This window comes from Typha latifolia, chromosome 10 (genome assembly GCF_019914945.1).
Source record: "Typha latifolia isolate L0001 chromosome 10, TyphaL0001v2, whole genome shotgun sequence".
Lineage (NCBI taxonomy): Eukaryota > Viridiplantae > Streptophyta > Magnoliopsida > Poales > Typhaceae > Typha > Typha latifolia.
This window is the reverse complement of record NC_133095.1, coordinates 4396665-4410591: the sequence shown is the minus strand read 5'-3', so window position 1 is coordinate 4410591 and position 13927 is coordinate 4396665. Positions and strand designations below refer to the sequence as shown.

General features: G+C 32.7%; 1 protein-coding gene across 6 annotated transcripts in view; it reads right to left on the bottom strand.

Annotated features, from left to right (window-relative positions):
• The window catches only part of LOC140796198 (uncharacterized), a 46110-nt gene that overhangs the window by 21979 nt on the left and 10204 nt on the right, over window positions 1-13927 (bottom strand). For all 6 annotated transcript variants that reach the window (XR_012110419.1, XR_012110418.1, XR_012110415.1 and 3 more), the window contains 10 exons: window positions 13541-13595; window positions 13383-13439; window positions 13168-13269; window positions 12350-12430; window positions 12224-12276; window positions 10120-10192; window positions 4338-4401; window positions 389-540; window positions 175-302; window positions 25-82 (listed from right to left, as the gene is read on the bottom strand). Coding sequence is in view for 1 of the 6 variants with exons in the window: in XM_073149119.1 (XP_073005220.1) it covers window positions 25-82; window positions 175-302; window positions 389-540; window positions 4338-4401; window positions 10120-10192; window positions 12224-12276; window positions 12350-12430; window positions 13168-13269; window positions 13383-13439; window positions 13541-13595 (823 nt within the window). In the remaining 5 variants the exon portion in view is untranslated. The remainder of the gene's footprint in view (window positions 1-24; window positions 83-174; window positions 303-388; window positions 541-4337; window positions 4402-10119; window positions 10193-12223; window positions 12277-12349; window positions 12431-13167; window positions 13270-13382; window positions 13440-13540; window positions 13596-13927) is intronic.

Here is a 13927-nt window from a genome sequence, read left to right as displayed (position 1 = left end):
GAACATGTTGAAGTTTAACTATACCTGAGTAAATGCCTGATACCCTTTCAGTATTTCCAATATTATGGCCTCTCCTTGTGACCTTCCAATGGTAATTTCAAGACATCTTTAGAACGAAAATGGAGTAGTGAAAGATACACGAAATAAGACTTCAAAGCAAATATGTCCTCTGACCTCGTCAAAATAAGAGATAAAGCATCAAGAATGGTCAGCCATGTTGAATTAACCATAGATATACAGATAAGAGCAGTTTGTCCAGTGCATTCAACTGGTTGCTCAGCTTCATACTTAGGGGATTCAAGCTGCATATGAGGAAAAGATAAGCCAAATTATATTAACAATCCCCACAAATGATCAACTTTCACAAGAACAAATTAGTTGATCTCACCTCACCAGCATCAACAGCTTCATCGGTCAAAGTAGCTACTGTAAACACAACACCCAGAAGGCCTTCAACTGCCAAAGTAATGGCATGGGCTTCGCTGGCAACCAAAACAGCAGCAGCATTAGATGCATCATTATCCATGCTCCACTCGATACCTGCAAAGAAATAAAGGATGTGATCAGAAATTGAAGAGGGTGAAAATGATGAAATTTTAGGAAGATTGTAAAAGCTTCCAGATGAAAAGATACAATGTTTGAAAAACGAACATAAAAGAATCAATTTTAATGATGGGTAATGGCCAAAATACAAATTTTGTAATAGCATCTTCATAAGATGCAGTGACCAATGCAGAAGGAGACAAAAAGTGGAATGTACATGTATCCCTCAAGAATAAACAACAATCAACCAAGGTGATCAAAGTTTTAACTTTAAACCAGTGATGGTCGTGCCAGTGGCACGTGCCGTGCCACCATCGGCACGGCACGTGCCGGTCGGCACAAGGCGTGTCAAGCGGCACGCCTCGACAATTATGTATTAAATGTTATTATGTGTTCAATTATATTATAGAGTATTCAATCATATTATAGAGTGTTTAATCACTAATATTAATTTTAATTAATGTATTCAATCATATTATGTGTTGAATAATATTTATATTCATCTGTTGTTTTATCTTTAATAAAATAGGTTATTTACAAAAATAATCTAAAATGTAGATTTTAAATTTTAATACATATATTTAGATAAAGAAAATCAAAAATTGACATACCAAAGACCCAAAAATATCTCTAAATATCCTAAAAATTTATTAAAAATATTATAGGGGCGTGCCACTAGCACAGGGGGGTGTGCCACTAGCACAGGGGGGTGTGCCACTGGCACGGGGGGGGGGGGCACGCCCCATGCCAATGGTGGCACGGCACGTGCCACTCGCACAGCCATAACTGCTTAGAGGAAGTTAATTTATGTACTGAATTGCCCAAACATAATGCAACTTGCTCTAAGTTAGGTCGAGTTGCCTCACTGTATATATAGTTGAAAATGGAGTTACTAGTTTATTTAAAAAACAACAACCAGAAGGTACAAACATTGTTATGCAGCCAGCCAAAAGCAAGCATGCCTCATTTTCATGAAACAAATAGACTCCACATAGGATATCAAATGAAATTAAAGAACAAGATGAGAACTAAAGGAAGGAAAAAAACAACAGCTAATATGACAAAGCCAAATGGGGGCCAAATTGTAATATTAGTTGTATATGTTAAACTTATATGTTGAAAACAATGGCCTCAATGTAAAGCAATTCTTTTTAAGCAATTATCTATAATGTGAATTACAGATTCAGCATCTTTAACTTGATAAAGCCATTAACAAACGTTTAGTATTTTTTGTACTTGAGAAAATAAATCATGGTGTGCTTTTCCTCTTACACATGATTAGAGCGACAAAGGATTGTTCCTTAGATTAGCAAATCAAAACTTTCACTATGCTTGCCAGGATCCTGAGTAAACAGCTCCCAAGCCAGGTTCAGGATCATATAATATTATACATGCATATGCATGTATACATATAAACGTCGTTATATGTTGACTATGGCAGTATGCAGTACCTCAACTCACGGTGTCATGTAATTAGGTCCTACAAAGATATTAACAAATAATTTCATACTAAAATTCTGTCTTGTTGGACTTTTCATGTTGATGTGTCAAATACTTTTGACATCATTAGCTTTCGGTATACATAATAATGTGTTAAATTGCTCAGATAAGAAAGACATATTACTGCTGGTGGCCACAACATTACCATGCATGGCAATCACATCTCACAGTTCAAGTTTGATTCAACAAATATATGGAATTGCCACTATCATGGAAACTCTATGAAGAGATCACCAATAGCTTATACTGATAAGTGATAACTTGCTTTAATATGTCATTATTATTATTATTGGCTGCTGTATCAACGGATGTCAACAACTCAAAAGGCCTTCCATTGTTGACATAAACTCTATTGGAGCATGTTGAAACTTGAATGTACAGAATATGGCATGCCTTGTGCGCTATGCCATTTCTAATATACCTTGTTGTTTATCTGCTTATGTATTTATCTGATCCTGATGATAAACTTGGCAGTAACTAAGAGTTTCACTCTGACAAGGGTCAAGGAGCATTGTGTTTTTGGTTACTGAGCTGACTCAGACAAGCATTTTGTTTATATTATTGTTATGATTGTTATTAACATCGTCTTGTTTGTATTGATGTTAATATTTGTTGTTTGTCTTGCTTTATACTCATGCTGATGTCTTGCTATTCGTTATCCTGCTTTATTTATCCTTGTTGATATAACCATGCTCTTCTTGTTATATGCCAATTATTTTTGTTATGCTTGTCTTAGAACAACTATATGTAAACAAATATCCAGTTACCCTCCCCTCTTTGATTTGCCCTTTTCTTGTTGAGATGAAGATTTTTCTTATAAGTCTTTTGCTAATTCACATAAACTCTCCTCTGCCATGACCCAAATAAACATTCGGAGATTTGTAATTTATTTACTTAGATTATAAATTACAATAAATGGGTTAGAAAACTACAAGCAACCAAAATATAAATTACAAGTCACAAAGATAATTGTGTCCAAAAACTACAAGCAACCAAAATATAAATTACAAACAATAAAGATAATTGTGTCATAAAATAATGGCTGAAATTCTGAATGGGTGAAAGGATTTTAATCTAATGGTTCATATTAGTTTAATATTACTCATATTATATATATATATATATATATATATATATATATATCCGAGCCTTATCGAGCCGACTCGATCGAACCGGTTCAGGATCAAACTTGGCTCGAATTTAATTTCGAGCCTAGCTTTAATGATCAAGCTCGGCTCAGCCTATTTTTCGAGCCGAGCTTAATCGAGCATTATCAAGCCAAGCTCGAGCCGGCTCGATTATTTTGACAGCCCTAATTACTGACACTTAGTTTTGAGTCTTCTGACTTCTCAAAACATACTGTAGAAGTCTACTAAGAATCTAAGAATCCTACATGTTTAAAACATGTGATTTGTAATTTATTTACTTGTGTTGACTTTGTATTTCTCGATTGCTTGTTAAGACAGGTGGGCACGGCCAAAGGAAGTTTGAGGTTGATAATTGTAATTTATATGTCTCTGCGATATCCTCATAGTTTCATTTGTTTGACAACTGTTCTGTTTGTATGAAGGATTGAATCAAGAATAACCTACCAGCAAAGTGCTGCGTCCAATCAATCACATGTAGGTCACTTGCCTAGGTTACATGTGAAGGAAACGTGGCAGGATGGGATAAGCACTATGATATCCATACTGTTTAGGTAATGTGTCTTTCCAAACCTTCAATATAAGCAAACCAATACCTAGCAGTACTGAATAATAGGTTAAAATATGTGTACCAGGTGAATATGTCTGAATAATTAGTAGAATAAAATTTTAGTCCCTACATTCCAAGTAAAAGTATTGCTTTAAAATAAGCTATATGCATGAACCATTGAAAACGTCTCATTCCATTGTCCAGCCATAGTGAGTTCCTACGTCCATTCATAAGAAGACAAGCAATTTTGCCAAGATATATTACACGGCATCATGACTAAATGTTAATAAAAGGTAAAAGGATGAAATGCCTAGAGGAAACTATTGAGGGTCAACTATTGAGAAACACAAGCAAATTGAACAACAAAAACATTTATCAACAAGCTCCAACAAACAAATTGAACTAAAGACTAATGTTTTTCTTTTTTGCATTGTTCTGTTAAAATTGGATAAACAAACTGTTTCCCATAGAAGGCGCCCTTATTGCTACACATTACATTACCAGTAGGCCTTGCAAGTGCATTTTGTAATGTTATCCTTTCGATTATGGCTGTTGGAAAAGCAAATAGCGCTTCCGAAAATTGAATGATTTGATGGTACCTTTAGCTTTACTACTAAACATTCCCGCAACAGCTGCAAGACTCTCTTCACTTGAATCTGGAACCTAGAACAGAAAGATATTGCAGCCCAGAAAGTTAATAGGTCCTACAGAAACTTTAAGGCAGCAACTTCCAAAAGAATAGTTATGCATTCTATCAATTTAATGATTCAATAAGTTCAGACATGAAAGCAAACTATCTGCAGCTAACAATCAGTTAAAGCAAATAACAAAGGAAGAACCTAAGATGAAATTTTGTGTTTCCTCACCAGCATTTTGGTGGTTATCTTGTATTTCTTTAAGCCCAAGAATTGGAAACCAACTTGGAATACCACAACAAATAAAAACGAAATAATAATTTGTTTTGCCTACCATGTCCTCATCTTCATCCCACCTAAACCAACTTTTAGTTATTCCAACTGTTTTTCTTCTTATATGTTATCAATTTACTTCATCTTTTTATAATTTTTTCAGATGCATTTTTCTCATAGTACCAAATAAGAAATGCCAAACAAAGTACTCATCAGATCGTTCCATTGAAAAATGAAAAAAAAAGAAAAAATAAGTCTATCCACAGACTAAGTACTAACCATAAATACAGCATAATTAAATTTGAAAATGCATAAATAATAAGGAGAAGAAAAATATTTCCTTTCCCTGCCCCATTATAGCACACATTCCTCTTTGGTTTCTCCAAAAGTGAAGCAAAGGTTTAAGGACCTGATAAAGATAAAAACTCTAGATTCCACAGGCAAAGACTGGCTTCATAACAGTAATATCATCAATTAAATAAAACATCGACAATATGGCAGACAAATAGAGTTACTCTAAATAACCCAAAATTTCTTCTATAAATAAATTTCACGAGAGTCATAGAATGACAAAAAAAAATTCATTAATATGATTGTAGATGCCCCATTCAATGTTATGTAAGTTTACCAATCATTTATCTTTCCGATGTTTGGTTAAATGCTAATGTAGGCATAAAATGGTCATGTAATGTAAGTTTAATTAGGACATCAAATATTGACATGAAGTCCTACTATTTGATTGATAATCCCACGATCTTGATCGTGAGGTTAGACTTTAAACCGGTTGCAAAGCAGATTAGACTAGATTCAGTTGATCCACTCAGTTGAGTTCTATTGAGTCTAATTCAGAAAAAAAATTATGTTGTTGCCAAGCAGATTAGACTATATTCAATTGATCCACTCAATTGAGTTCAGTTGAGTCTAATTCAGAAAAAAATGATGTTGTGGCTCGCCTAGGTTAGCTATGAGTTAACCTAAACTCTATTTGAGTCAATTGGATGTCCTAATCAAACATGAGGCTAGTTTCACTCAAGTTTGGTTCGTAAACCTCAACCAATCACTTAACCCTAAGTTAGTCATGGGCCCTCCCTTCTTTCAAATCACTACACAGCAGTCAAGAAAGAACAAAATAATGGGGCGGAGGCACTCTAGCAGTGCCACAGTGTCAAAGAAAAAGAAGATGAGATAGAGAAAGAGAAGAAGAAAATGACCTCATGTTCTACCATGAGCAGCTCTTCATCGGACATCAAATCATAAGTGAATTAAGTGTGAGAGGTAGGGTCTCAATCTCTATATCGCGGTTACGTTCTTAAAAAAAAAACCCTATATATAGGATCACAATTAAGTGATAATCAAGTTATAAATTAGTAAAGCATGTTCCAGGAGTTTGCATAAATCTTGTTTAAGAATTATATGTCTAGAATCAGAATTTAAGCATGTAGAAAGAAAAGGATTAGCAAAATAATATTCAAATGTATCTGAAAGTAACCCAGATTCGAACATATATGTTCATATCTGGAAATTGATTAAACCTAAACATGTTCAGATCTAAACAGATCTGGAAATAAGTTAGATTTGATCCGAAATCAATCAACAAGAATTAGAAATTTTGTCAGATATAAAATTCATTAAAATCTGAAAAAATATGAGATAAAATTCTATTCTAAAAATATTGAAACTTGAATCAATTTGGAAATTTCTTTGGCCTAATCCAACTTAAAATTAATTCAGGTCTAATCTAGATCTGAATTAAGTTATATGGACTAGAGTTAATATAGTATGAATTTAATCCATATTTGAGATAAACTCAGATCAGAAATTTATTTAGATTTGAAACTAATTTTCTTGTGAATAAATTTGAAACTAATTCAAAACCAAACTAAACCCAGTTATGAATATTAGAAATAGACTTCTAAGTTTAACGTTAACCAGAATCCAATTAGGAGGTTCTCTTGATTAGATAAATTAATAGTTGTTTTCTTATGACTAAAGGTGACAATTTTTCCTCGCACCTGGATTCTTAATTCAAGATATTTTCTCATGGACCACAAGTGAGTGGATTCATTTATGTTTTCCTCTGTCTTGTATTTTTGTGAAAACACATGTATACTACTGTATTATAAGCTACCATGTTATTCTTCGTGCAAAACTTCAAGTATATTGATCATAATTATCTAGTAGAACCTAAACTATGAAATGAGTAATGACTAGAAAACAGTCTCCTAGTATAGATTGATTTGCAACTTTCCGTGATGACTCGAGTATATCTGGAAGTACAGATGACAGACGTATTCTATATCACTAAATGACTTTTTTAAATGAGTTTGGCGGGTTGGGGAATAACTTCAAACTATATCAAAAGACTTTATATGATGACGTTGATCTCTCTTAGTAGTTAGAGAAAAATAGAGTGAGTTTATCACTTAGTGACACCTCCTCGTGATCCAAACTGAATATATTAATCTAATAATAATATATAAGCCAACGATGGTTGTGTCAATGGCACGTGCCACCATCAACACGAGGCGTGCCGAGCGGCACACCCCTATGTGCCACCAGCACGCATTTAAAATATTTTTAATAAACTTCTTAGGATATTTAAAGATATTTTTCGGTCTTCTATATGTTAATCTTTAGTTTTTAGTTTAAGTATATGTATTAAAAGTTTAAAACCTACATTATAATGTTTTATCTTTAGATTATTTTTATAAATGACATATTTTATTAAAAATAAAGCAACAGTTAAATATAAATATTATTTAACACATACTATGATTGAGAACATTCATTAAAACTAATATTAATGATTGAATACTCCATAATATAATTGAACACATAATATTAATCCATAATAGTTTAATAATTAAAATTAATATCCGAGGAGAATCAAATACTTCATTTGTCGGCACTAGAATAACACAAAAATGTTATATTAAATACTGTCGGTATTCTTCAAAACTCATTCACTGATAGTATTGCTCGTTGTAACGTCTCACATAGTCTTCATACAAATAAAAATTTTGTAATTCTCTTATGATATGATATGAATATTGAATATGCAGGAAAATGAACAACATAGGCACAGGTATAGACACACTATAAGCATATGCAAATTGTAGATATAGAATATAATAATGGTGTTCTGGCTCTGGTGGGTGTGCTTGATATGATGAAAATTATGATGAACTCATATCATCTTATGGGTGCACCTTTCCTAATGTCATGCTACCTACAAACTCAAATCCTTTGTAAAAAAAATACCTCGAGAAGGTTGTGTAAACAGAGACGCATGTCTCATCTCCATTATCACCCCTACCAGATTGAGTCTTGTTATTATCAACATCATTATCATCAATTTTATCTAAGCCTTCTAAATGATTAATTGATCAGTTGATTTGATAACGACTAATCCAAATAGAAAAAATTTTTAAAAAAATGGCTCCACATGGCACAATGAGTGGCATGGGGCCGTGCCAGCCCGGCACAGCATGCTTGTTGGTCGGCACGGGTGGCACGGCACAGCCATCCATGATATAAGCTCTTAAATATATATTCATGTGCAAATATTTATAATTAAAATTAACTAATAATTGTACTTTGGTCATGTTACTTGTTTTAGTGAATTTGGAAGACACTGATTGCCTAGTACTTGGCTTCTTTCTTACCCTTAGGAATTCTTATTTTTCATTGATTTGGAGTTAGTGATATATATTTAGCTTTCTTATATTTTACACTTTGGAAATAAATGTCAAGGCTTCACGTATCTCATATTACATTCAATTCCATAGTCGGTCATAAGTAAAATTTCAAGTTGACATACTCTGTCAATTGGACCAAAGAAAGTAAGAAATGAAATTTGCTTTCCAAGAACTAAACAAACTTTGGGACAAACTAATATGCGTTTTGAGTGTATTCAAACAGGGTCCAGATATATAACTGCAGTATTAGGAAATTGTTGTGATTATATTGACAGAAATCACAGAAGATGTTGTGAGCATTTACTTACGTACTGTTAAACTGATGAATTAAGATTATAAGTTTATGCCTTAATTCATTACAAGCCAACACCTTGTCTTATTCTCCCACACTAACTTGATTAATCTTATAGCAACAGAAGTTAATGTTATAATGGTTCATAACATGGTGAAAAGCACTGAACAAACTATAAGGTGAGTTGTGAATATTGTGAAATAGATGCAAGCAGAAAAAACTCAGAGAATCCTATAACAGCATGTCACTGAATATATGAACATCTGAGTAATTTAATACGTTAAAAAAAGGCATTCAAACACTTTACTCCAAAAATGTTGTAATTCTCTTCGATGCTAGACTAATGAAATGAAATACACTAAAATAGGCATTCAAATAAGATTCTACATATCAGTTTCAGGATCAGGATTGGCCCTTGAAAAAAAGAATATACAACGGTCATATGAATTGTATTGGTTCGGATAATTTGGATTGGGGATTGGCCAATATGGTCAGTCCGTTTCAGCAAATACAGATCAAGATTGGCCAATCCTTCCATCCATGCATTCAGACACTACTCTTGAAATTTTTACCCTGGTTTGAGACATTCTAGAGTTTCATTCTAGTTACTCTAGTAATTAAGTGTTGCAAAACACCACCTTAGTAGGAAATAATGATTACTGAAAAGAACTGAGGAAAATAGTCTGGGGATAGAAACCCTATCAACTAGAATTATAATATTATTTTTCTAATGACCAATATAACATCAGATCATCCAATAGAGAAGCCTCTCCGTTATACTTATCTAAACAACTAGGAAATAATTACCAATGAGAACTTTGACCTACAATTCGATAGGATTCTCCTATAAACAAGTCAAGGTACAGAACAAAATTCTAGAGCAAATAATAGATCATTCAATATCATTTCTGGATACAGTGGCCAAAAATGACACTGATAAAGGGGTTGTTTGTTTTCCAGTCCATGCCCGTTTTAGTGCACAACTTGGCAGCTCCAGTTTTCAATATCATTTTTGAAACTGTCAAACTCTACTATGATGCAACCGAGCATGCAATGCAAGACTGTTGTATTACCAGAGCTACAGTTTGTGTTGGTAAGAACATAGCAGGATAAACGCAGTCACTGCTTCTGCAATCCAAAAAAAATAAAGTGGAATATGCTAACTGGCAAAAATTTGTAACATTACAAAAACAGCCCACCAGCTTCTCTAGGTGATCCTTATTTAACCTAAAGCCTAAACTTTGAACCAGAGTGTGTGGGATACTGTGGTTCACCAACAGTAAAGCCTAACATTAACATTAGAATCAAATGATATCAAATATTCCATCAGATTATTGAGAGACACAGTTAAAAGCAATTCCAAACTGAATCAAAAATAATCAAGCTGAAAATGTCATTTAATTAAGGACAATACAAATATAAAAAACAAATACTGAAATACCAGAACAATGAGTAATTTTTTATGAAAAAAGAAAATCAATACCAGCTGAATAGTTGAAACCACTCGAGCAAGTGCTCTGACCATATTCTCTACAACATTAGTATTTCTAGGATCCCTGCGAAGAAGATGTGACGATTTGCCAGAGAAGCACATTAGCAGCACTAAAAGTCTCAAAAAACCATAAGGAGCCTTAAGAATAAGGCCTCATGACTGCAAATAACATGGTGGCAGAATGATGGAAATAGATGAGCACACATATATAGGGCCTCATGCGGAATAGAGTTGAAACAGGAAATCAGGAATAACAATTCCTATTCATTATTACCAAAATGAGAGATTTATTTTAGGAATAATTATTCCCCAGGGACTGCTTCAAAACAGGTAGTACAAGTGATCTTCTAGGCCTCCACAAGTCCAAATGATCTTATATTTTATAGTCAACAATAATACAATTTTAGTCTACATGAAAAATATATTTTTTATTTTATCTTAAAACATGAGATTATTAATAATATTAAAATATTTTACAAACCTCATATATATTATTTTTTTCCAAATTTCTTATATTATTATGTAAAGAAAAAATATTTGATTAGGTTAATACATAGTTTAAATATTAAATATATTATTTTATCTCTGAATAAATATTTAATTCCATAACATATTGGTTTATTACTATTAAACTTTATTTCTTATTAGTACATACTAAAATTATTTTAATAATAAGATTATTTTTATTTTTACTTTTATTATATCAAATTAAATATTATATTTTTAAGATTTTTTTATATTTACATCTATATTTATGTATAAAGATATTTAAAAATAATATTTAATAATAATAATACTTTTTAAATGTACTTATTTTCATGGAATATTAATTTATTGACATCAACACTTTTTAAGTTGATTTTATTACTTAGTGTAAAACAAAAAAAAATATTACAAACATTACATTATAGATATATTTTTATTATGTCCAACTAAATATTATATTATTAAGCAATTTTGTAATATATATACTTAATTTTAAGAACTCACTATTATAATAATATATTTTTAATAATCTTATTATTATTATATGATGTGGTATTATGTATTATAGGTTTTAAAAAAAATAAATGATAAATTATGATAAGAAATTTGGGAGAACTTATAGTCAAATCAAGGATAAACTAGTAATTTAGTTAGTGTGTAGTATAAAATATAATTTTGATAAATAGTATTTGTATTATGGAATAGGCTATTATGATGTTTAACTGTTATTTTAGCTCTCGTTCACTTCAAGAATAACTTTTTCTTTGTTCTAGAATACAATTCATTATTCTAAAATAACAGGTAAACATTATAATAAACCCATTCTAAAATGCAAATACTATTCATCAAAATTACATCTTATATCACACATTCACTTAATTACTAATTTACCTTTGTTATCTATCCTATCAACTTACTTTATATCAAATCAAACAATATTCATGGTAATTTCATAAAAAACAAAACACATTTTTTTCTATCTTTTTTTAAACTTTACATCACATCAAAAGTAATTATATTACACGCTTATTCTAGAATACAAGTGAAAATAATAATAATTATTCTTGGAACAAAGGTTTTTAAAATAACAAAGAGGAATACATATTCTATAATTGGCATTATTCCTAAAGTAAATAAGGCCGTAGAATAAGGAGTTATATTCTAGAATTAGAAAAGAAATATTCCAGAAGTGAATGGGAGCTAGAAGTCTATAATATAATCAAATGTTCATGATGAAAAACAGAAAAAGAGTATGGTTTTTTATTTTTTATATAAAAGTCTATAACATGATCAAATGTTTGATATTTTGTCTGTATGCACTATCATCAAATCTAGTTCTTCAAATCTTACCAAAACCTCCATATAAAAATACATAAGCACTGTTCATCACATCAAGTGAAAAAAGAAAATTAAAAAATAACAAATTGAGAAACATATTATGTTACGAAGAAAAAGATTGAAGTTTCAGAAGTTAAGATTAGCAACAACAAAAATATGAATATAGATTCATCACTTTAATGTAACTAGTGAAGTCTCAAATACGCATGAGAGAGAGAGAGAGAGCAAACACAAATTTCACTAACAAGAAATTAACAAAACTAGAATTTACATGTCAAAGTTCTGGAAAAGTTGGCGCAGTGTTCGTGCTTCTACACAAAATCCCTAATATAAGAAAGGAGTTATTAGCATATAAAAGTGGCAAGTTTTAGTTGTTGCTAAAGCCAATAAAACTCACCCTCAAAATTTCAAGAACAAGTATTCGATGCCATAGTGGCAAATCGAGACCAGTTACCTTGACCAACATATTAAGAAAAACCTGTCAACACACAAGTCCACATCATCAGATGAAGCATGAATCTGTTTTGGGCAATCAAAATAAGGTACTGCACAAAATGAGCAAGCTCAACCAAAAACTGGACAAATCAACCAGAGACCAACCACAAGGGGCTCTGGACCAAAAATTCATCCCTATAGCTGAACATGTTTCTTGATATACAGTTGCTCACAATTTTAAGATTGGATTCCAGATTGAATCAAGTTATCAGGCCTGGATGACAAGACCATGAATTCTGAATTATTCTGGTTGTGCCTAGTCAAGTAGGTCCTAAATATTGTCCACCCCTCGCAAAACTTTCATTTCGCTGAAGAGGAGGCCGGAATAATTGAGAGTGTTCGGGCGATGCCCTTCTCTTGACTGACTCAACTACTCTCCAGTAGTTATGTTTAACTTTGAATGCAATTTATAGTTTCAACAGCAAGAGTCCCTTGAACTTGAAAAGTAATAATGAAAATGGCTGATCCAATAGCAGATTCCACAGCTGCATTCTCCCCTTCCAGGAACAACAACTTTCACTCTAGCCCCTTCTCGCCGGTAGGCAGTTCCACTTTCCAACATTACCCCCCCTCCCCCCGCACCTCCCCAACCCACCCACCACCACCAACCCCGTGCCAATCACACGCAACAACCGCCAGTCCACAAGAAAAAGGAAAATAATGTCGGAGTTATCCTTTTATGGGAAGAGACAAGAGACAACCAACTGTTCAAAAGTTTACCTCACTTTCAGTAACAAGGGATGAACTATAGAGTCTGATGACATGAGCAACTGAACGAAGGACCAAACGGCGGAAGGTAGGTTCGCCAGCCTCACCTTCAAGCTGAACTTACACCAGACAATCAATCAAATGGAAGACTAGAAATAGAACTTATCCTCAACTGCACATAGAATGTAAACAATCATGTGTCACAGTTGTCTAGGTTAGTACAGTACCTCCACATTCGTCCGGAGTGAAGTCATAAGAAGCGAGCATATTTGATGACGCAAGACCTGATGGATTTTAAGCAAATGCTGAGTATATTAAATTTTATCACCAATCTATAGAACTAGTGTAGGCTGGTATTAGAAGTCATGGATGATGGAAGTGAAACCTGTTCATAAGATACCAACGTTCGGAAGACAGAAACATAATTCGAAAGAATGAACCTGTTATAAGGAAAATCAAGATCTCAAAAGAGTGCAAAATGACTATGGATCTTAGAGCATCCAAACATATAGACCATATTGAAACACATCATTACAGCCATTAACAGTCATCCTAGATATTTTACAAGTTAGAGGAAAACTTTAGGCATGATGGCACAGCATAAAAATATAAATAGGAGTGTACAGTTCAGAATCCTGCTAATTTAGTGCCAGCGAAGACAAAAAGAGCTATTCAGAACTTTTCTGGCTGGGTGTGAGTTACGTTTGGCTCTGTGGAGTCTCTTTGTAGGATACTTAGCCAGGTCCGTCCCTCCTTTTGTTCCTTATTCTTT